This window comes from Doryrhamphus excisus, linkage group LG11 (genome assembly GCF_037039965.1).
Source record: "Doryrhamphus excisus strain RoL-2023G ecotype Guam linkage group LG11, RoL_Dexc_Guam_v1.1, whole genome shotgun sequence".
NCBI lineage: Eukaryota > Metazoa > Chordata > Actinopteri > Syngnathiformes > Syngnathidae > Doryrhamphus > Doryrhamphus excisus.
In genome coordinates this window covers 20,001,029-20,025,868 of record NC_136367.1, presented here as the reverse complement: position 1 = coordinate 20,025,868, position 24,840 = coordinate 20,001,029, and the positions used below count along the sequence as shown (strand labels likewise).

The 24,840-nt window shown below is 39.5% G+C and overlaps 1 protein-coding gene across 12 annotated transcripts in view; it reads left to right on the top strand.

Annotated features, from left to right (window-relative positions):
• Window positions 1-24,840, top strand: part of chl1b (cell adhesion molecule L1-like b) — a 58,494-nt gene that overhangs the window by 9,147 nt on the left and 24,507 nt on the right. For 6 of the 12 annotated variants that reach the window (XM_058087749.2, XM_058087777.2, XM_058087795.2 and 3 more), the window contains exons 2-12: window positions 16,602-16,787; window positions 18,093-18,110; window positions 19,176-19,284; window positions 19,438-19,628; window positions 20,326-20,448; window positions 20,908-21,078; window positions 21,244-21,273; window positions 21,405-21,516; window positions 22,123-22,304; window positions 23,313-23,444; window positions 24,371-24,511. In XM_058087749.2, the coding sequence (XP_057943732.2) occupies window positions 16,679-16,787; window positions 18,093-18,110; window positions 19,176-19,284; window positions 19,438-19,628; window positions 20,326-20,448; window positions 20,908-21,078; window positions 21,244-21,273; window positions 21,405-21,516; window positions 22,123-22,304; window positions 23,313-23,444; window positions 24,371-24,511 (1,318 nt within the window). In that variant the 5' untranslated portion in view covers window positions 16,602-16,678. Of the gene's footprint in view, window positions 1-10,059; window positions 10,202-16,601; window positions 16,788-18,092; window positions 18,111-19,175; window positions 19,285-19,437; window positions 19,629-20,325; window positions 20,449-20,907; window positions 21,079-21,243; window positions 21,274-21,404; window positions 21,517-22,122; window positions 22,305-23,312; window positions 23,445-24,370; window positions 24,512-24,840 lie in introns of those variants that run through there. The other 6 variants (XM_058087769.2, XM_058087848.2, XM_058087759.2 and 3 more) reach the window with 5 other exon arrangements.

Genomic DNA, 24,840 nt, shown 5'->3' with positions numbered 1-24,840 from the left:
GGGCATGGCGTTCTTGGAGTGACAGTCTGTCTCAGAAGGAGAAATAATTGATGCGGTTATGTTCAGCCTGTCACCTCTAACAGTTGCTAAGTTCATGGCTGTCTGCCCTCCACAATAACAAGCAAATTCTTACCTGTTCTTTAAAAAAAAACATCTTACACCTCAGTAATCCCTACTTTGCACTTGCCACAGCTGAGGTTTGCACACTGTGTTATGGAATTGTGATTATGCTCTTCAGGGTGAGAAGAGGGGTGAAGGCAAATCATGAAGGTCTGTTCACAGGTTTCACTCCCCACGGGTGTGTATTCTTGTTGAGCTGGTGCTTTATAGGCTCTTTCGGTATGCCGCGTCGTATAACTCACCTGCCTTTGAAACATTGGGATCATATCCATGAGCAGAAAAAGGTCCCTCGCTCCCCAAAGCAAAGTTACAGATGGCCGTACCGCTTCCTGTGGTTCAGCAGTGGAGGAGGTTGGAGGCTTTGAAGGTGAAAGATCCGACTCTGCTGTTTAGTGCCCAATGTCATTAAAACTAGACGAAGGCCACTTCATCATTGGGCCCCTATTTTTCTTTTACCACCTGCAGTGTAGGAGAATCTTAGCAGGGCTCCAAAGTGTGGCGGAAGCTTCACTATTAACCCTGCGTATTGTGTAATTTTGAGAAGGGCAGGCCAGGGCCCGACTCTTCAGCTCCTCATAATAGAACAGACCACATTCCTTGGAGCAAACTTTGACATAGTTTATTGAACTGTCATGTAGACATGACAACACTTTTACAAAAGCCTCATTCATCAATGCTGTGTGGACTTAGTGTCTTCTTTTGGGACTGGGTTTAGTAAGGCTGCATGATTCCTATTTGCCACACTCCTGGTCAGTGAAGAATTATCTAATTAGAGGTAGAGTTGAACCTCGGTTATTAATCCGTTCCACAAGGTACAACTCAAACCGAAACGTAGCTGGTCCCATAAGAAATAATGTAATTCAAAATTGTTAACATAAATTTTTTTTCATAGTTTTACAGTTATAATTTGACATGCACAAAACTATTCAAACTCGATATAAATGACCAATGAAATTGATGAATTCAACGTCTGCTGGTCTGACAAACAAGGAAAGTCCACTGCGATGCAACCTACATATTTATTTCCCTTTTCTGTGCATTTTAGCAAGTTAATATGAGCTAGCTAACAATGGACGTCAGGGAAATACCTATTTTTTACGCTAAAACACTCACAAAAAACAAAAAAAGTACAGACAGTGTCCCATTTACATAACTGACTTATATATCAACCAAGCAATAGTGATATTTTTGATACTTTTTTGAATATGAAGAACTATTTTTACCTGACGGACTAACACCACGTGTCGCTAACCACTAGTCTCAATGTAATTCACATACGGAAGAGCATAATAATAATATTATAATGCACAGAAAGGGAACGAAATATGTCTTCATGTTTCAAATAAGAATTGTGCAGAAAAGTGCAGTTCCCCATACTCATTAGCAAGTAATGCCCAACATACTCACAATTATGCACAATATGGCACTTGAAAATTGAGGCTGGAATTTCACAAGCAGAATTAGCTTTAATGTGCTCATGTGGTCAAGGTTGAATATGGAAAAGGTTGTTTTCTCATAGTAAGAGATAAAAGCAAAAAAAAAAATCTAGCATGTTAAAGAGCATGCTGAGGAACACTCAGGACACTAGAATCTCTGGTACCCAGAATGCACACCACAGCAAGTGCACAGCCATCATCATTAGTGCTATACTGCTTTGGACACTAATGGCCGTCCCTGTTCTGCTGCCTCGACACATTCAGAGAACTCATCTGAGACTTCATGGTGTGAACACATGAAATCATTCAGAAGAAGGGCATCCGCAGTTCATGTCCTGCTTTGCTGTGTAACAGACATGGAACTTAAAACCTTGGTAGCGACAGCCACTTTAAACCACTCTTGAATCAACAAAGGACGCTAATTGGACAATTTGTCCTCGTTTATCTTCATTTAAATGCAGCAAAACATGGCATTCCAATATTGAGTCGAGGAGGTGGGGGGTGGGAAGAGACCAGAGGAAGTGGTGTTCAACTGGGGGATGGGCTTGGTAAAATTGATGGGGTTTGGATGTAGAGTCAGTAGACTCTGAATTGCGTTTTAGATTTGAAATAGCCTCATCAGCACATTTAGAATAAAATATTTCAGCATCACAATGTGCAAAGTTAAATGTCTGCAAAGAGAAAGATGTATTACCTCATTTCCTTTGGAAGATGTTAAAATGCAATATTTGAAAAATCGGTAAAAGGTCAGCACAGTGCACATTTATCACATTTGTTTATTATTCAGACAATGTTAAAAGCTTCCGTGGCCATCTTTTTCCAATTACATTCAAAGTCGAGCATACGGACTAACCTCATTTTATTTCAGTCGACACATTATAGATTTTCAGCCACCCAAATGAAGCCTCTATAGAGCCTGGAGTCATTTTGCTGGACCATTTTAGGGTATTAGGTTCATTGGTCCCTCCTCCAAATGTACACTTTACAAATCAATATGTGTTGACTAATTGAACTCGTGTGTCTACTAGACCTTGTGGTACATTCACCTTTTATCAATGTTGGAATTAATTCAGTGTGCCTCCCTGTTGTCCTTGTCACGAGAAAAGCTAATTAATTCTCATTGCACACAAAATAACTAAAAAAGTGGGTTCATCTGGGGTTATCTTTTATTCTACAAACTCATTTTGTAGAATTATACACAAACATTTTTATTTTATCATTCTAATTTTAGTGAAAAGGATATGCTGGTTCTATCCCTGATCCTCCTGGAATCATTCAGCTTATTTCCACATTTCACCGTTCTGTCTATGCTCTGTCCTACCTGATGCTGATCAATACCGCTATCATCCACGGAATTAGTCACCCATATAAGCTAGAGGACTCTTGTGAGGATAAGCGGCATAGAAGATGGATGGATGAGCGAGAGGTCAGAATACTGGAGGCGGTTGGAGTCTGAATGAAATTGATTTAGTTTGATAAAAAGCAATATTTTGTCAAATTGTTGTCTTGCAGGAAAGACCTTCACATTTACCTCAGTGGGTAGCAACCAAAACTAACACATAAGGCATTTTAGAGTCTTGGGCTAGTTTTGATCCAACTCACTGATTCCCATCTGTCTGTTGAAATGAGAAGTCGTGTTATGTTAGATTCAATGAGCGTATTTTACAGTACTATATATTCATCTGTTCGGGAAACCACAATACCTCGGCACACCTCGGCATCAGCAGCTAACAAGTTAGCATCAAATTCATTTCTTCTGAATTTAAGAAGCCAAAATTTACCACTTCCACACACGGATGCAGTCATGTCAGACATGCCATGGCTGTTTACCCTGATACAGCGACCATTTATTAATTATTTCATTTCAAACACATTATTTATCCTCAATTTAAAAGACACAAAGAGCAGCATACGGAAATAAAAAGCAAGACAAGAACAAATGGAACATTAGAAAATGAAAGAAACAAATTGTGCAATTAAAAAATTGAAAAAAGTTAAAAATTACAATTAAAAAATGAACAAAAGTTCTTTATCAATGAACTACATAGAAATTATATATTGCGTAAAGCTGTTAACCAATAACAGAACAAAACAACAGTTCCTAGGAAATCCTGTTGTCAATTGAGCCCACTGTGGTCCCCAAACTTCACAAAGTTGAAAACAGAGCGATCTTAAACGTCCTTTTAATGGAGCCTTTGAGGGAGGCACAGGAAGAGGAACAAACGCCCCTATTCAGATGTTTCCAAAATGGTAATGCTGCCGGCTTTTAATGCATTTATAAGGGTTCCCGTGTCATGACATGGAATAGACACATGAACTGATGGTGGCTGTGATCTGGGACTGCATTAAATCCAGACATGGTACATACCAGAAGAAATATGAAAACAAACTAGAGGATTTCCAGACATATGACCTCTGGTTCATGCATGCATTTTTTTGTCCCTGTGAATGTAGTACATGTTTTTAACTTTTATGTGTTGGTTCGAGGTTATGATCCATTGCAGACTTGGTGTTACCATAGCTCAAGTTTATGCTACATGGTTTACACTCCACATACCTGACTAAAAGAAAATGTAAACTAATGGGTTTTTGGTAAGAAGCAATGTTTTGATGCAGCTAAAGTTGTAGTGGACAAAACCTAAAACTAGGAGAAACTAAGTCATTGTGAGCCCTCAAAGTTTAATGCTCTGGTTATATGCCTGGAAATGATATAAGTTTAAAAAATCTTAGTCTCTGCAAGCAAAAGTGACAATAAGTAATTATTTGTTATTTGTTATAAGTCACTAAAGCTACACTGTTTTTTACTGGAATTGTGCTCTTCCACTTGAGGCTACCCTATAGTTGCATCATTGGATTCAGGTCTGAACATGTACTTGACCACTCCATCACCCTCACCTTCAGCTTCGTCAGCAATGCATTCATCATCTTGGACTTGTGTTTGGCTTGTTGTCATTTTGGGAAACCGCTGTGCGGCCCAGTTCCCGAAGGGAGGACATTATGCTCTGCTTAAAAATGTCACAGAACATGTTGGAATTGACGCTTCCCTCAATGAACCACTGTTCCAAAGCGCTGGTAGTACTCACGCAGCCCGAGACCATGCCACTACCACCACTACGCTGCAGCCATGACACAATTGGGACTCACTTGTGTTGCCAGACAATAATGACTGTGTGTTAAGTTATTTAAGTGGCTGGTAAATCTACGTTGCTATACAGGTTGTGCAGGACTGGTTGCACCACTTTACTGTAATACTGTGGTTTCTGGCCATTTTCAGGATTAGAGCATAGTATAAAGTATATGCTCTCGATATACGCAATATAGAGAATCATTTACCCTTATGATTTGTCTACTAGTAGAACTTAAGATAAGATGGGGAAATTTGCATTGCACAGCAGCAAGAGTACAGAATCAGTTGAGCAGTACAAAATACACAATGTAGAAAAATAAACAATATAAACAACCCAAGTATTAACAAAATCAACCGTTTTACCCAGAGTTATATACAAATACAGTATGCAGATAATATGAAACGAGATGACATATATGACCAGTCTATACACTGAGATCTTGCTAGTGAGTTAATATGAGGCATTATAGAAATACTTCACATAGAACTTAGTATATTGCATTTAGAGCCTTAATATTGCAGAGAGAATGGAGTCTGGAGTAACTATACTGAATATATAAAACAAAGTATTGCACAGATGTACATGCCATTGTTTGTGCTGTTTCTTACAGAGATGGAAAGATACTGGTGTGAATGTGTAATTGATTAATAAGGGATACCCGCATGGTTGTATGGCTCCTGGTATTTAACTGATTGTGCCTGCAGGCTATTACAACTGACATGGACTAATTGGCTATCAAAAGATTGTCTGAGAACATTATAGTTAGAGGATTCCCATTAAATAAATTGTCTATCATGGTGAAAGGTTACTAAGTTTTATCATTAAGTAAATCTTAGGGTATCGATAACCTTGCAAAATATGATTTAACAATATGTAGGCCCACACATCTTGTTTAAAAAAAGATCTAAAACGTTGGCTTTTTGTGACTATTGAATGGAAATGAGAATAAAAGCATGAAAGGCTTGCCTTTTGATGACCTGTCTGCACAGACGTGGCCAAACCTCCACCCTGCACACACAAACGCACACAAACAATCAGTACATTGTCTCAGTTATCGGTGAGCCCTTCATCTCTTGCTGTGAGACGGATCCCAGCCACATTTTCCACCGCAGGATTAGCCGTGTTGTGCGACAGGCCTTTTTGCATGAGCGGTCCTGAAGGGTTGACCCCAAGATGTGGGTGGAAGCTCGCGACCAGAAGGACACTCCTTAAAAGGCATTTAGAGTCTTACTGCGTATTACGAGGGGGTTTGCAAGTGAATGGTCAGCTCAGCTTCTACTTTGTCATAAGTCCATAGGAGGAAAAAGCTTGTTTTCTGGAAATTAATCCTACTTGTTGCCGTAACAGGATTAGGGGGAACAAGTTGCCGCTGGCCTGAGTGTTTCCTCAAAAACCTTCTCTTTTTTTGATGCAAATGATCAGCCTTCTCATTTTTGCTTTTGGGTACAATTTCTTAAAATGTCATTACAACTGTAACTGCAGTATGTTTATCAATGAGGTTATATTTTCATCAGTAGTCAGTAGTCATATTTTCATCAGTTCCTGGTCAAATACGTAGCAGAAACCTAAAGTTCCGCAAAATGTGCTTTACAATTTGACACAAGAGTTTTCATTTTGTGAGTTAAGCTTTATAACTTTTTATTCAAGACACCGTTTATTTTAAAATGTATATCATCTTATCATGATACATGATACAAAAACACCAAAGGAGTCTGTGCCTTACAGCTCCCAACAGTAGCGTGCATCTTGAAGTGCAACCAAAGCAGTTACCATGCCGACACTCTTTACTAAGAAACGATGCGTTTATCTTAATGAATTAATTTCCCAGCTCATGTTTGCCCCTGTATTCCCTGTCAGCTGTGTACACACTCCATATAGCCGTATAGGCTACAGCACGGGCTCTTCCTTGGCTGAAAGTGACCTGGGAAAATAGCTTATTGATTCGTGCTGGGTACACATGATTAACTCCACTTCTAAGCAGACAGGCTTTGGTTGCGGTTTTGCTCAGACTCTAGTATATTTCATGCACTACTTAGTCATAATTCATAATAATATAAAAATGCTTCCACCCTTGGCCATCTCTGTGTGAAGTTTGCATGTTCTCCACGTGTTTTTGTGGGTTTCCTCCCACATTACAAAAACATTCTAGTTTAATTAGCGACTCCAAATTGTCCATAGGTATGAATGTGAGTGTGAATGGTTGTTTGTCTATATGTGCCCTGTGATTGGCTGCCGACCAGTCCAGGGTGTACCCCGCCTCTCGCCAGAAGACAGCTGGGATAGGCTCCAGCACCCTCCGCGACCCTTGTAAGGATAAGTGGTAGAAAATGAATGAATGGTTTGCATTTACACTGAATAATCACTTTGGTTAAGCATATGCATATATTTAGGGCTGCACGGTGCACGAGTGGTTAGCACGCAGACCTCACAGCTGGGAAACCCGAGTACAATTCCACCTTCGGCCATCTCTGTGTGGATGTTCTCCCCAGTTTTCTCCGGGTACTCCGGTTTCCTCCCACATTCCAAAAACATGCTAGGTTAATTAGCGACTCCAAATTGTCCATAGGTATGAATGTGAGTGTGAATGGTTGTTTGTCTATATGTGCCCTGTGATTGGCTGGCCACCAGTCCAGGGTGTACCCCGCCTCTCACCCGAAGACAGCTGGGATAGGCTCCAGCAATCCCCACGACCCTCATGAGGATAAGTGGTACAAAATGAATGAATTAATAAAAATGCTTTGATTTGAAGGTTTGCATTTAAAATTTAGTATGCACTATGATGATAAATGATGATAATTTGCACTTGTAGACTACAGAACATGTTCTCCACCACTTGAGATACTTGAGAACAAGGTTGAAGCCAATCTCATGTATGACAAACACACATTCACATTATAATATACTGTATGAGACGGTAGGTGCTGCTGGGAATGGATGGAGCAGATGGTTCCGTTCAGTAGGTGTGGTCATCAGGAGCGCAGATCAGTGCCATGATCGCTGAGTGCACCATCTGTGACGCCCTGACGGTCTGTCTTATGTGCTCACAGGACTGGAGTGAGGATCCAGCCTTCACAATGCTGCCTTGTAAACACTCAACATGTGCTCAACTCAGCTGCAATACCAAACATGCACTACAACTGAACCGTTGCAGACTGTGTTCCTTGTTGTTTGATGTGTCTTTTTTTAAAAAACATTGCACATTGCTCACAAAGTACTGTGCTGGAGTTCTGCCTGTTTTTCATTTGCAGTCACACGCCATACAGAGGACCACTCACATTGAAGACATAATCCATCTTCTCAGGTCAAATAGTTTTGTAATTTCCAAACCTTGAACTTGCAGGTTTTTGTAGCAAAGTCAAGTCAGGTTAACATTTTTGCATCGCTGATCAGACTGAAGAATGAAACCATATTGGCTGCTGCCATGGCAACTGAAAAACATATCCTGAGTGCTTTCATTTCAGATTGACTCAGAGTTCAGAGAATACTGTGGAATTAATGTTATCAGCCAAAGGCAGGTTGGCCCTTTTCGTTTTTATGTGCCAGGTTGGAGGCTTATTGGCGGTTCCTGACAGCCTGAGTAACAGACAACTTCTTGGTGGAATAGGCTGCATGCCCAACGCTCAATTAAAAGCCTCACACTGTGTGGACCCTGCACATTTGCCAGATGATGGGAAGATGCGAAAGTGCTTTCAACCTCAGCAGTTTTCAGCAAAAGCTTCACTTGTGGACAAGTTGAAGGACTATTTGAAATATCACAGGATGACTTTTCGATTTATCGAGGCCTTGGACTGCGGGTGTAAGTACGTGTTCTCAAAACATGGCTTCTGGTCTGAATGGGTCTGTTCTTATTGGTTTTTCTGTGTTTGTTGTATGAGCTTAAATGCCTGAGGAGGGGCAGCAGGTCAAGAGAGCATTATTGTCATTGCACCACCGCAACGATGTGGTTGCAGAAGCCCATCTTGAAGCAGTCTGATGTCATTTAGAGATTTCTGCTTGAGGGAGATAACAGGCATGTCATGAAAATAAAGATGTTGCAAGCATTTTCTTTGTCCGCAGAGCAGATTATTTTTTGAAAGTCTATATTAAACCGTGGAAATACGGAACAGTGACCGTAACCATGTGGGCAGCAAACAGATGTTACAATGTATTAAGTTACATACTGTTTCTCTCTGACTTCTTATATGGTACTTTGCCTGAAAGCTGCTTGATATGCAGAAAGAGAGGAAAAGGTTTTTCCTTGGGACGGTGCCCGGGACAATGTCAGGTTTGGCGAGCCAAAACGCATAAACACTAAGCATTTCGGAACTGCCTGTCTCGGTATAGGCAACCATCTCTATCAGCTTGCTAATTCGTGTAAAGTTTATAAGCTTTCTCACTGTTTGTGTGCCCATACTTGCTGCTCCATCCATCCATGTGGTTTAATGAGTGCTTTTTGACCTTTAGCATCTGACACTGGCACTTCAGAGGGTTGTGATGGATATACACTTAAGACACAGTCTAGAAACTGAGTTTGTTTGTAATCCAAGGACCAACTGTTATATATAGTTAATTTGGTGCCACAAAGATACATACATAATTCCAAACTATCCGCATTAACGAGTCCCAGGGTGGTTGCTTTTCCACAATGGTTATGACCCACATCAATATAATTCAAGCATGACCAGCCCCCGACTTCTCATTTCTGCCTTTCTTCTTGGTCATACCCGAGTCTTAGACCAGTTCCGACCTCATACATCATCCAGACTGAGGGTACCCCTCCCCCCTCCTTCTTGTGCCATGGGAGAGAGGCTCCGCTTTTTCTTGTTCCTATCAACAGTCTCAGCACCCTGTTCGCCAAGCTTTCAGCTGTCATAGCCATGGAGTCAAGTTCCCTGGTCATCAGAATGAAACAATCAGGTCCTTTGAATTGAAAAATCGAAACCGCCCCATTGGTAAATTATTTTCCCAACCCTCCCTTTTTGAAATTCCTTTTGGTGTACGACACATGGAAGTTGTGTGTTTCAGTAACAAACAAACACAAAGGATTGTAAACCATTATTGCATGGTCAATAACTGATGGAAGTCTACTGCATTTGGAAAGAATCTATACAAGAATTTATACACAGCAGGTGATCGCAACACTCACCTTCCAGACTTCGATTTTAATGAATTCACCTTTATAAAATGCTGTTTATTGACGCAGGTATTCAGGTACGGCTGCATGTTGTGTGACACAGAGAAAGGGGTAGATGGAGATTGCATTCCACCACTCCTTTGTGGCCACCCTGTGAATAGCCTTTACTCTGGGCTTTGGGGGATTGATTGCCAGAGGCTTAATGAGCGTCTTTACCAGGCGAGGGGCTTTGAGCAACATATGTGACCACGGAGCTTATATTCCTCCTTGTCCAGCCCGTACGACGCAACACAGGACTGTCTATTTTTCTACTCATACTTGCTATTTACACCGGATGTTATTGCCTTTCAAAGGATTATACACTATCCTTATGCAGACCACAAAAAAGAATGATATCGAATGTTGTAAGTGCCATTTTTGCCACATTTCTGTCGCTGTTTTTATGTTTGTCTATGTGTTTTTTCTTTGAATGCAACAGGAATGCTAACATGAAGTTTTAAAATTGAAAAAAAGTTGCATTGACGCTGAAGTAATTACTGGCATTGTAGAATACTTAATTGAAACAAATGAAATTCATATATTAAACAATATTTTTTGTATTAAAACACATTTTTCAGATATATTTTTTAAAGTATCACAGGTTTTCAGTTTCAACTTTCTGGTTTTCAGCTTCAGTTTTATTTTTGTCTGTTTCAACTTACTGGTCGTGTTTTGAACTGAATGGATCAGATTGGTTGAGCATACAAAAGCTGTTACTTTCTAAATATGAGGTTCAATATTGTTAGAGGCCCGTAGACAGGAAATGGCTGTGGCCATCCAACGTAGTTATTCTAATTTTAAGAAAGTGGTTCAACTACAAAGAAGCCAAAATATTACCACTTCCACACTGAATGAGAGGATAATCTTTTTCACAGAATACCAACGCCTGCTCAATGCTAGATGTTGTAGCTAATTTATGTCTGACCTTTCAATGGTATCCTCTGTTTAAGTGTTCCTAGTACCAGTCATTTGTTGACCATCTTCCATGAAAATAATATTTATTTTCACCAGTTAATCAGAACCCGATATAGTAAACATCACATGCTTACATAGCATGCCATGCTATTTGTAACACAAATGTTTGATACAGATGATACAGATTATTTTACCGGAAAGCAATTTTCAGCAACTTTTCAAGTAGGTTTTGCAACATTTATATTTAGGTTTAGTATCCAGTATAAACACTTGACTCTACAATGTAAATCATGACTGTTTGGTGTATAATCATTCCACTGGGTTTCTCTCAACAAAACCTCAGCTCGACCCGATGAAGTGACAAGAACTGAGCCACACATCCATCAGCTGTGACATACAGCATATCCTCTGTAAAATTGTCCAGATGTTGCTCTAGAAGACGGCAGGAAATTCAAAGACGAGCCACAAACATCTCATTTTACAGGCAGTGCAAGCGTTTCAACACAACCAAGGATTTATATCTTTTCAGTTGTGGTTGAAATCAGAAAATCTAGTGTTGCTGACAGAAATACATTGCTCCTGGTTGTCATCAATAACGTCCTGCTGTGGAATTGATACATCATGATACAACTTGCCAGCATCAGTCAGGACAAGTGAATGAACGGATGTAGAGATGCGAATGCTGTGCTTGCTCTCACTAAATATCATCCCCGTATCGCAGTCCAACTTGTGAATTAATCTATCCGCTGTCTGCTGGGCAAGGATCCCACTAATGTGATTACTGTCCCTGGCAGGGGGCTATCCTGCGGGGCTTCAAAGACAACAGATCAGGGGCAATATGAGGAAAATGCTTTAAAATGGGATGCAGGTGCAGCACACTTTTTCTTAGCTTAAACGTATTAGCAAGTTCAAAGTGAGGACAGCCTCAATTTTGTTTTGCACAATGGCTGAGAAAACGCAACATGATGCAAAAGCAAAAGCACAGTTACAGACTGCAAATGATGAAAACTCAAACTCAAGTGACCAACAATGCTTCAAAATGGAAACACATCTTAACGACAAGTGGGGACGCAATTTGGTCAATTCTTTCAACTCATATTTCTCAGATATCGTACCGTATGTTAGCACGTGGGGAAGTGGAGTAAGTACTACAAGGTTACCCAGCATGCTCTGCAAGTGACACCCCACTCCATTTTTAAAATTCCCTTTAACATGAAAGTCAGTCAGTGTTCTATCTGATGGTCACGCCGATATCAGGTAGAACAGTGATTTTCAACTGGTGGGTTGCGACCCATTTTCAGTGACTTGTGGGTCTTTTCCTAGGTAAAAAAAAAAAAGTCAAATAAAAATAACCTTGCACTATTATGTTAAAGCATTCTGCAATATTCCTAAAATGTTGTGTACCTTTAGCCCAAAGTCATCTGTAGGAAGTCATGCATTGATTGTCGCTTTATTGGCCAAGTATGCTTACACCAACTAAGAATTTGACTCGGCAAACATTGGCTGACATGTTCTAGTGTTCCTCAGAGTGACGGCCTAAAGGAAGACGCTGTGTCCGTGCCGCTGTTGTTTTGGCATACAGTGCTCTGTAGCTCCTACCTGAGGGGAGTTTGAACAGTTTGTGTCGGGGGCGTGAGGTGTCTGCAGTGAAGTTCCCTGCCTGCTTGCTGGCTCTGGACCGATACAGATCAAAGATACGAGGACCAAACCTGAAAAAGAGTACAAAGCGGTGAGCAAAGCCATTGACGAAAAGCAACAAATGATGGCCTTTCAGAGGAAAGATAGATATTGAAAAGGGAGAGAAAAGGCAAAGCAAGAATAATAGAATAATAGAACATTTCACTATTGTGGACTGTGGGGCTTGCCGTCTTTTAGAATGTATAGATCCCCACCATGGTCTGCCACACTACAATATTGATTAACAGTAATGCGAGCGAATCCAAAAATTCTGATCAGGACATCCCTAGCTCAGAAAAATGATATTTTACTTGTTTGCACAACATGAAAGATGAAATATACGCTCTGTCTCAGAGGGTTGATATTGAGTCATGGCGATCGGTTACAGCCCATTCCATCACTTCCGGATCCATGCCTGACTCCAATGGAGCCTCATTCCTCTCCTCTCCTCTCCGCTTCATCATTTCCTCTTTCATCTTTCTACGTTCCCTTCGCCTGCTTACGCTACACACTCCTGAAATATTAATGGGGGCATAATTGAACTGTCACGCTGTTGAAGTGCAGCAAAATTGAGCAATTACAGAAGCAAATTATCTAATATTGTTACCACTTTCCAATCTCATTTAGTGCCTTGTTTTGACTTTGTCCTACCGATAATCTTTTTAATAATAGATGACTTGCATGACCAAACTCGTAGCAGCAAAGTGATTCTGCTTATTACTGCCAAAGCTTTCAGGAATACTAATTTGTGGGGAAATGTGGAAAAAAAGAAATGCTTTGTTTTTTATAGAATGTGAAGACTTTCAAACGAGGAAAAAAAAAGATTAAAGCCTCAACACTTTGTTAAGCTTTTTATTGCTATCATCGTCATTACTCTTTAATGATCAAATGGAAATGAGTGTGGAAACATTGTCATGGAAGAGTGTGGCTCTCCATCACAGGTCTTTAGCAGAGACAATATTTTAATCCAGGCTGACAAGACGACGAGCCGCTTAATCCTATTACAGGCTTGCACAGTAAACTACAGTAGCCCCCCCCCCCCCCTCCCACTTACATGTCTGTTGCCTTTGTGTGAGAAAGCAGCAGATGGTGCCAGCTTGCCGACTGTAGTGAACTTTGCAGTTACTTTTGGACCCCACCTGACTCTAAAACACATCCACAAGTGTGTGGAATACCCTTGGAATCAACATGTCTGTGTTGTTTGCCCTTTGATGCGGGTATAATACTTTGAATTGTGAATTTTTTTTATATGTTTGAATGTCAAAATAAAGGGCCAAGGCCATAGCAGATGGTTGGAATATGACGATCACGCTTGCCAAGAAAATAGAAGAGGTTTGCCATATTTTTTCCTCCAGCAAAGTTATTGAATGTATCATTGAGATCAGAGATTTGTAGCAAAAATAACCCAAAAACTTTCCACTATGTTTTTTTTTTTATTAATGTGTATTTTATACAGTCACTGTGCATGGACAAATCTGCTTTTCTGCTGATTATTTGTCTCCATGAAACATTACCATTGTCACCATATAACTTCCCATTACATTATTTTAGGGTTTTTTTTTTTAACTGGGATGATACTGAAATATAGTGGGACCTTGGTTAGCGCCATTACTTTTTTCAGGAAGAATCGACTCTAACCAAAACAGATGTTTTTTCCCATTAGAAATAATGTAAATCCAATTAATCTGTTTCAGGAAGTCAACAAATCGGTATCGGTTGATATCGGAATCACAAATTGAAAGTTGGACAATATCAGCACATCGGATATTGGCAAAAAAGTCAATATTGGACATCCATCCATTTTCTATGCCGCTTATCCTCACTAGAGTGGCGAGTATGCTGGAGCCTATCCCAGCTGTCTTTGGGTAGGAGGCGGGGTACGCCCTGGACTGGTCGCCAGCCAATCGCAGGGCACATATAGACAAACAACCGTTCAAACTCATATTCATACAATTTGGAGTCTGCTTTAAGTGTTGTCCAAAAGCCGGCATCATTGCTGAACAGCTACCTGACAACGAGGCTGACTCCGACCATGGTGAGAGGGAACCCAGCATGTTTGATGGCAAAAGTTCCTAGCTGTTCAATTCAGATACAGAAGATGAGGACTTTGAGAGGATTCCTTTTTTAACTTAGCTAAATGTTTTGCTTTTGTTGCCCTTTTTAAATTTTTTGTATGTTTTAGCATGCACCTTATAATATATTGCACCTTATGGTAGTCAATACGGTAGTGAAACTGATTTCCGTCGCCTCCGACCACTTTGTTTGCCTCTCCTTGCCCCCTGCACTGCAGAACGTCTGTCCCCTCTAAGTCTTGGCTCAGCAAGGTTAGGGTTCATGTTGGCCTTCCCACAGTGAGCAGCTTTTAACCTCCTGCCAGATTCATCTATCTCCGGCTGGTCTGATCACTGTTGAAAGGGGCGGGGATTAAGACGAGCCTGGGGTCTTTAAATCAAGCGAGCTTTAGGGGGCCCCTTGTGTGCATCATATAGGTCCAAGAGACAACATGGACATTTTTTCAATGTAGACATCATCACTCGCAGCAGTCAAGACCTCCCACTGCCAGATGGCTGTGTTAGTTCGAAATAAATGTTTCACGGGGGAGAGCAAATTAAATCAGAAGGCAAATGATCAAGCACAGTTTGAACAAAATGTAATCCGTGTGGTGTTAGGTGGGAAAGGCCTTCGGATAGCAAATCCAGACATTCAGCAAACAGCCTTTTGGGGATTGTTACCCCTCCCAGCCCTCCTCTCAAGACCAGGTCAAACCCATAAACAAAGCACAAGTCAATTCAAGCGAGCCTCGACCTTTGAATTTGAATCAGTGTTTAACAACATAAATCAAACATCTGAGAAAGAAGAAAGCTTTAGAAATTTATTCCAGGGTCACTTTTATCAGGAGAAGTCAATCTTCAATTGTGGATAAAGTCGATGGCATAGGAATTGTGATTGAGTGCGCAGTATGTAATGCTAACCAAGAGTCGTGAACCCCATTGTTGATATATGTAGGTGGCGCCGAGGTCACAAGCTGCTTCCAAATGCTGGTATTGAGCCACGAGGCCCCTGGTTAATACCATTAACTTGACGCATGGGTGTAAGGTTCAGGGTGCATTTTCATTTGAAAACAAGTTTGTATAGAATTAATTAAATTAGCTCTTTTGTCAGTCATTCATTAAATCTTGAGGAGTATTTTGACCCCGGTGTATCCAGCTATTACCCAAAATGCATATTCTTTAGTGGCATGGCTGGTGAGGCATTTTGTGTATGATGTGCATGCAACCTTTTCTTCTCTAAGTTGTGGTACTTTGTTATAAAAGTCTGATCACGTTCTGGTGAGTTTGGGTGGATATCTTTAAAGCATTCTTGTGCAAATTCTTGTGTGAGGTATTGTTGTTTCTATGTTATAAGCAAGTTAAAACATTAATATTGCCAAAATCGATCCCAGGCAGCCATACTCAGGCTATGATTTTGTAAGTGTTGCCATATTTTCAGTGTGAAACCAATTACTCAAGAATGATGCAGTGACCTGGGTCGCAGCCCACATGAGGCAAACAAGCGAGCGTACACCCGTGAGGGCTCACAGGGTACTAAAACTACCATACTTTACTGTTTCCACCCTTGACCGCTCGTGTGCTTATTATGGTTCACACTCTGCTGATAGCGAGAAAATGATCCTCTGGTTTGTGTTCTAGAGTCAGTCGGTATGTCAGTGCCGGCAGGACTCTATTTGACTGTTAACTGTCAGCCATTTAGCTATGCATCATATCCCTCAGGCAGGAATATGTGCTGCAACAATGCATGTGTTACTGCGTGCCAGAAAATAAATAAATGAAAATAAATGTACTATTGAATATAATTTTGGCGCTTTCATTAATTTATTTCCATTGTCCTGGAAAACGTACTGAATGCAAATAATATTGAACTACTTTTGACAGGATGTGTGTGGGTGGGAGTCTTTTATGTGAATATTTCTTTGTCGCAGCAAAATTTTAATTATAAACAATCCCATGTTTGATGCAAATGAAAACATTCTGTGTTCCTGCTTATGCCTGGCTGACACCAGAGAGCAGCCGGGCTGGCAGTCTCATGGGGTTTGTTGTGTCTGGGGTTTGCCTTCGCCTCTGCCAGCGCGTGGGTGGATTCATGGAGACTTCTCCATCTCTTTTGCATTCGCAGGTATCACGTCTTCAGTGCACCGGAGATATGAACTGAGGAGACATTGGAGAGCACTCATTTCTTGACGTCAAATATCGATGAAAATCATGACATTAAGGAAGAGCAGGGGGATCATCTGCATTCTCGCTCCAGTCACCTTTTTCTGTGCCTTGCATATGACAACACCTATTGATATTCCACTGGAAGGTTAGTGCTATTTTCATCAAAATGTTTTTTTTTTTACACTTGACTGAAATCAGTGAGCATTTTCACGATTAACCTGAAATGTTAAAATATTAAATAAGAATGGAAATGCTACATTTTGGCTCGGAATTCTGTCTGTGAAGTTTATTATTATTATTATTATTATTATTATTATTATTATTATTATTATTATTATTATTATTATTATTATTATTATTATTATTATTATTATTATTATTATTATTATTATTATTATTATTATTATTATTATTATTATTATCATTATCATTATTTTTCGCCTCCTACAGTCAAAAATCATCCATGTTAGGTCAGGGGTGTCCAAACTTTTTGGTGGAGGGCCACTCGCTGAAAAATGAAAAGTTGCAACGTCCACATTCATATTTGGTAAAACAACACATGTAGATATGCTAAGAAGTTATAATGATGTGTGATATACTGTAGGTGAAAATGCATATTATTACTATGGACTTTGCACTTTTGCCCCCATTTTTGCTGTTTTATTCATTTTCCAAATATGTAAAATGTGCTACAAATACAAGAGGTGCCATGTGTAGTAGTGGTCGTTGTGAGCAATGGTGACTGAAACAACATCCAGACAGTTGATTTAGATATCACTGCATAATAATAAGCTGTGTTTCACTGTGGGTAATGGTAATGTTAATGTTAATGGTAATGGGGTTGTTGCATTTCAAATAGTAGATAACCCACTACTGGAAAGCAATCAGGGCATCTAACAAGCCAAACTACACAGGAAGACCACAGCCAAGATTCAAACTTGCATCCTAACTCTGCATATGTGATGTAGAATTGCTAACCACACCCTCTACTGTACAAGACATACTGTATTTCCTAAACTTCTTTCTGCTTCCCCACATATACAAACAAACAAAAAGGGGGAAAAAAGCTTTCATTGGGAAAACCAAATCAGTTGAATAATTTAGAGTAGAATAAATCAGGCGAGTGAGTCCACTTGCATCATCAAGCACGGTGTGAATGGAATACATTTTCAGCTATTATCTCGCTTGAATCAGGTTTCTTGTATTGTTGGTGGAGGCGTGCATCGGAGTTTCCTTGGAAACACATATCAAACCTCTTCCTTTAAATTATTCAAGATCGTCTCTTAGGGTTCGATAAAAAAAACAGTTCAAACAGAACTTCATAAACATTTTGGAGTTCAGTCTTAAGGGGGAGCAGCGTGCGACAAAAATGAATAAATCTCAGACGACTGACTGTTTTTGTTTTGTTTATCTTCTGATTGTCTTTCCACTGCTGCCACGGATTTTCTAGTTTTAGGTCATGTAAACAGTAAGTTTATTCCTACAAACTGTTGCTTTGTGTTATTGACATTCGCCTTCCATGTGTTCATTGCAATGGCTTTAAAATCATCTACTGTATTGCTTTATTACTGTATTACTCATACAGTATGCTCATTCCATTCTTTGTTGGACATTTTGGTCCCTTTTAAAAACATACTGCTGACACTGTGATGTGCAGTGTTTATATATCAATATCTATTACAGTGCTCAGTTTATTGTATCATATTAACTAATACTAGAGTAGATATAGATATAGATATTTAGATTTATTGTATCATGTCATTATCTAGTATGGTGATTTCAGGATCATCCTCTAAGGCTATGTTCACACTGTAGGGCAATTGTGATTTTTTTGCTCATTTTTTAATAATAATATAAAAATTATTATTATTATTTTTAATAATAATAATATAAAATATTTAAATATAAAATATTTAAATATAAAATATTTAAATATAAAATATTTAAATATAAATATAAAATAATAAATAATAATAGCAGATTGCATGACACTTTTACAGATACAATAATACCAGGTGGACTGTTACGTGTTAAATACAAAGTCTGCCCCCCCCCCTCAATTTTGTTAAGTCAATGCTGGCCGCGAGTCAAAATGTTTGCCCACCTCTGTTCTAGATAAATGTTGTGTATGAAAAATGCATGCGATATTGGCAGGTCTGGAATGCGTTTTCCAACAAATTAATGTTTTCATCATTATTGAACAAAAAACTGTGAATATTCCAGGACGTGAATGCCGAATTGTAAATAATATTAGAGGATCCACTGTAGTTTGTGTTGCATTTTCATCAAATACTTGGCTGTCAGACTGACTTGTACAAGTCCACAGTGAGGATTATTATTGAATGGGTCAACCCACAATGAATAAAGAAATATGAATGGCGAAGAAATGATCTTTCTCACACCCTACAACTGGGACTACTCAACATTCATCACAAAGCGACTTGCTCTGTTAATGATAGTGCCGAGCTTCTGAATGTCCGCATAGAGTCTTTTCAGTCACTCACATGTTGATGCTTTTTGATTCATGGCCCAGTTGAGCAGCTGCCCACCATCACGTCCCAATCACCAAGCTCCCTCATCGCCTTCCCGTTTGATGAGAGTTTCCCCATGACGTGTGAGGCCAAAGGGAATCCCGAGCCAGAGTGAGTAGCGAGTTTTGCATAACTTCAGCTTGACGGGTAGAAAAGGAAGAAAAGCTTGTTAGCAGCCAAACTTCAACAATAACGCCTTGCCAACAATTTCTCGGGATTTGGGAAACACACACTGCACTCTCACTACTGACTTTCATTGTGTAGGTTCAGATGGATGAAAAATGGCCAGGAATTCGACCCTTTTTTAGACCCCCGCCTGATAAAAGAAGACGCATCTGGGACCTTTGTGATACCCAATAATGGGAACCTTACAGAGTACCAAGGAACATATCGCTGTTACGCCGTAAACAAACTGGGGACGGCCATATCCAAGGAGATTGAATTCATCGTCCCATGTGAGTAATATGCACACCTGCCTGTGTTGCTGCTCTCTGACACCTCCTTCAAAGTTAAGTGATTCAAGTCCAGTCCTGTGTAACAATAACAGCTGGCCCTCCCCGCTGTGAGTCGGTTGGGGGTGACGAGTACTGTGTAAATATGCTGGATGGAGCATTTAGCCTTCCACTCTATTTGCCGCATTTGTATTTTAGCTCCCACACATTCTAAGTACACAATCCACTCCAAGGTTGACCTCTGAGTAGAAAACCACTCACAGTATCGCTACACATTTTCTATAGCAGGTTATGGATATATGATATCATAGAAAAACTCCAAGTTTGTTCCTTCGTTCATGTGGTAATGGTAATGGTTTTATTTCATTTGAACATGCATCAGATTACAATTGAGTGCATCCCATAATCAGTTCCCAGTTCCACATGTCCAAAAGGAGTAGGAAGAAGCAAAGCTTATTAAATCCTACCCCTCCATCTGGTACTTTGACAATCAGTAACTGTTACATTTGTTCACTTCCTGCTTTCCATAATACAGTTTTGTTTTGTTTTTTTAAATAATGTACCTCGTACCAAAGTACGAGGTGATATGACCATCCAATGACATAATGGGTACCATATTTCCATTTTCCATACAATAAGTAAGATATGGTAGAACCAGAGAGCAATTTCCCTCACTGTCGTTTTTCTTTTGTCTTTGTAGATGTCCCAAAGTTTCCCAAAGAAACTCTTGATCCCGTTGTGGTGGAGGAAGGTCAGCCTTTCACCTTAAATTGTGACCCACCCAAAGGAATACCCCCTCTTCAGATCTATTGGATGACTATCAGTAAGTGATGCCTCTTGTACTGTCAGTGTGTCGACTTGTGCAAAATTCCAAATTTAGAATTTCAGTTCAATTCATTTGAAGAATTGGAGCCGAATTGGCTCCACCCTGGAGGTGGAATACCAGGAAGTGGAAGTCAATTCATTGCAATTCATCAATTGCATCCTCCTCACCAACTAACAGGAATAATGTGTTACATTTAACAAAAGGTTAAGTCATTAAAATAATTTACACACACTAACATTTAACACAAATTCCCTCCATATTTGGTGATATTATTTTTACATTGGTTACATTGTTGCATCTAATGGTCTTTAGTTAATAATGATATCTTAATGAAATATGTTAGACAGTCATGTATGGAATCCTATTTCAATTTGGAAGACATTTTCACTTTCGGAATGTTTCACACGTATGATTAAAATTAACAAATAATCAATACTATTGCTTGATATTTTTCAGACCTCCAACATATAGAACAGGATGAGCGGGTGTCTACAGGCTTGAATGGAGACCTCTACTTTTCTCACGCCGTGGAGAAGGACAGCAGGAGAGACTACTGCTGCTTTGCCGCCTTCCCAAGAATACGAACCATCGTTCAGAAGACGGCCATGTCTGTCATCGTCAAGCCAAGTATGCTTCTGCATGATGGATTTGGATGTAGCCACACCTATACAGTCGTACAGTTATCATAGCATCATTCATGCACATCGCCTTGATCATTTGTGAACTCAGTGATGGTTGTCCTTGTACAATGTTGTTATTGTTTTTTTTTCATCCCATCCTCCTGCATTTCAGAAAAAAGTCATGGCATGAGTCCTGAAATTGGTGAGTTTTCAGAGGATTTTGCACTTTGTGTTGCATGCATGAATAGATGTGCAAAGGGTCTCCATGTGAAAGGGAACAGGAAGCCATATACTTTCTATGTAATAAAGTCACAATCTGCTTCATTTCACCAGCCAATGCCATCCTACAGAGAAAACCCTTGCTTATGACGCCCTCTGGTGGTAGATCACAGAAACAGCTGGTCAAAGGAGAAGACTTGAAACTTGAGTGCATTCCTGAGGGATTGTGAGTTACAGTCACACATTTTGATGTTACAGCGGCTTGTATCAATTCTAACATGTTTACTGTTAGAATGATAGCACCTCGTAAGATAGCACTAATTGTCAAAAGTGCTGTTCCATAGTGAGTTGACATCATTATGTAAGTTTATACCGATAATAATAAATGCTAAGCTAGCATAATAGCACTTCAGAAGATAGCGGTATGTCAGTTCTATGGCAATTGGAGTCCATGCTGTGGAGGTTTGTTCTGATAAAAATTGCTCAAATACCTTTAAGAGTGTGTCCGTCTACATGGCGTTTCACTGCAAAAGGAAATTGTACTTGCCAAAATGCAATTTTAGTTGATCCAAGCAGTTTGGCAATAGACACCCACTATGTGACTCTAATTTAGGCAATTCCTGAAAAACTCCACTAGATGGCAGTATATCTCTGTATCGTCCAAGAGTGGTAGTATTTGTTTCTATTTCATTTATTTATTGTAACAAATATTTTAATATATAAAATCATTTTAATATAAATAATTGGATATTATTTACTTTATCATTTGCATCCATGGACCGAAAGCCATCTCAATACATAAAACTGCCTATTTTTGTCATTTGTTTTCAAGTCCAACTCCACAGGTCGAGTGGGTCAAAATGGGTCACACGCTTCCCAGTAAAGCCAAACTGGAAAATCACGGAAAACTCCTAATTGTAACAAGTGTTGACCAAGAAGATAGTGGCAAGTACATGTGCAAGGCTAAGAACAGCCTCGGAGAAGTGGTCCATTACTTCACGGTAACCGTTGAAGGTAATTAAAATGCGCAGTAAAACATGGTCATATCTGATGTAATCAATGCTGGTTATGAGTCTTCACCAGGTTTTCACCCATAGAGTCATTCCTTCATCACAGTTAATTGCTTCCAGACCTGACCGTAATGAGTGAATTTCCACAGAGTAGGGTTCATCATTTATGAATTGAATATTTTTGTAATTACATCATAGAAAACCTGTTTAAGACTGTTAAAGTGGTACAAAATTGACGAGTGATGCATCAACACAATCATTTTGTGCGTTTAATATCCACACTCTTGTTATACATGGTACATAAACCATGTGCTATGCATGGATTTATGTCATTATTATTATTATTGTATTCCACCACAATATCATATTTATACAGTAAGTTCAATGCCAGAGATGTTTATGTGCAGAACACAGGTGACAGCTTAACTGTTCACATTGTGTGTGTTTACAATTGTACTTAATTCTATATTTGTAATACAAACATTGAAAATAAGAACATATATAATGAAAATAATAAAATCAAATAAAAAATAAAGTGTACTTGCTTCATCAACATGGACCAAACATGGTATATCCAACTGCAATTCACCAACTTCCCCACTAGGTAGCACAACTACTCCACAATGCATGTCTAGCTTTTTCAATAATGAATTATTGTCAAGACATTATAGTTCCCGATTGACTTTATTCATATTCATATGCACGTACATTGTCAACAAATATGAGTCAGAAGATTGTGTTATCGTAGAATTGTTTTAAGTATGGATTCTATTTGGAACATCCATTTTCAATGTTCTAACTTAATTATAATTCATTATTCTCCATACATTATTATAATGTTCATATCATTTATGCATGCAGAGATTGCTGTTAAATAGATAAAAAAGGAACCACTGCATTATGTCAAATTTTCCAAATAAAGCTTTTACTCCAATGTGGCTTCCGTACGATCACTTAAATTCCTCACTCCTCTCTCTTTGTAAGTGTTTAATGTTGTGATTGTGTCTTCCAGAGCCTCCGGAGTGGGTGTCTGAGCCTGAGAATCAGCTCAGTATGATTGGCTCAGATGTGCTTATCAAGTGCTCAGCTACTGGGTCTCCCCAGCCGACTATAACTTGGAGAGTGAACGGTCTGCCTCTGCGTGGTTAGTCCCGCATGTCTTATGTTTGACTTAATCTATCCGAATTTACAAATGATCAGCAACTTTTTCTTGTTGCTTTGCTCGCACTTTGCGGCAACTTAATGGATGATGAAGCAAAGGAAGAAATACTCAGAGGATGATGGGAATAGACTTTGAAATAATAGCTTCGTCCTGAGCTGTCACAAAGTCTGAAATCCTGAAATTGGAATCTCTCTTCTGGGATACAAAACGGTGTCTTAGACAGAGCAGGCGGAATATTGCATTGTCCTGGTACTCGTGGTGGGAATTGTTGGTTTTAAGCGAGATGACATGGAAAAGAGACCTGTCGGTTCCAATTAGGAGAAAGGAACATGTGTTTTGTTGCCCGAACACACAAACAGGAAGACTTTCAGAATTTCAGAGGTGGTGTTTTGCAAGTCTTAAGTCTTTAATCTCAAGTCTCGAGCCAAGTCTCATGTAAAGACATCCAATCAAGTCAAGACATGACATGTCTAATCAAGTCTGAAGTCACAAGCTTGACATTTTTGAGTCCTTACATAATGTGACAAAACATAGACACAAAAAAGTGCTGACATAGCGTTCAGGATTTAGTCAGTGCACAGGAATGTGATCTACATCCTCATTGTTTGTTCTTAAATCCGACTGGCTGGTAATAGATACATTAATTGTTGCTGGAAATGACATAATAACAATCATGAAATCATTTGAATGGCGCCACATTGTGCTCAACTCATTGATGTCGATGTCCAAGTCTAGTTCCAAGTCTTTGATGATATTGTCAAGTCGAGTCAAATGTCATCAAAATTGTGACTCAACTCCAAGTCGCGTACTTCACCGTCAACCAACCACATTATCCGTTTAAAAGTGAAAGTGAAATTTGTTTCCCTAGCACTGAGTTTGTGTTGAGTTGATCTTGACTTTATTTACAGAAGTCCCTGCAACTAACAGGAAGGTTTTTGATGACACCATCATCTTGCACAATGCCAAAGCGTCTGACAGCGCAGTCTATCAGTGCCAAGCATCCAACAGACATGGCACCCTCCTGGCCAATGCAAACATCATGATTATGAGTAAGTCTGATATGATTGGTTTCATGGAACATGGAACATGCATACTGTTGACATTGAATGCTTCATTTTACCATTCACAATGCAGTGATGCAGAGCTTATTTAATCCCATACCCCCTCTCCTTATTACATTAACACTAATTCATATATTCACTTCGTCTATTCACTTCACAATTCTCTATTTACAGTAGTCTTCCAAACAAGAAGGAGTTATTAAAATTCTTATATATTTCTTTTAAAAACAAAACTTCCATGTCTTTTTTCATGTTGTGTCATTGAATGTAAATACACGGGTTCCTAATTCCAGCACTTTGTTGAGCAGGTCGTTGCA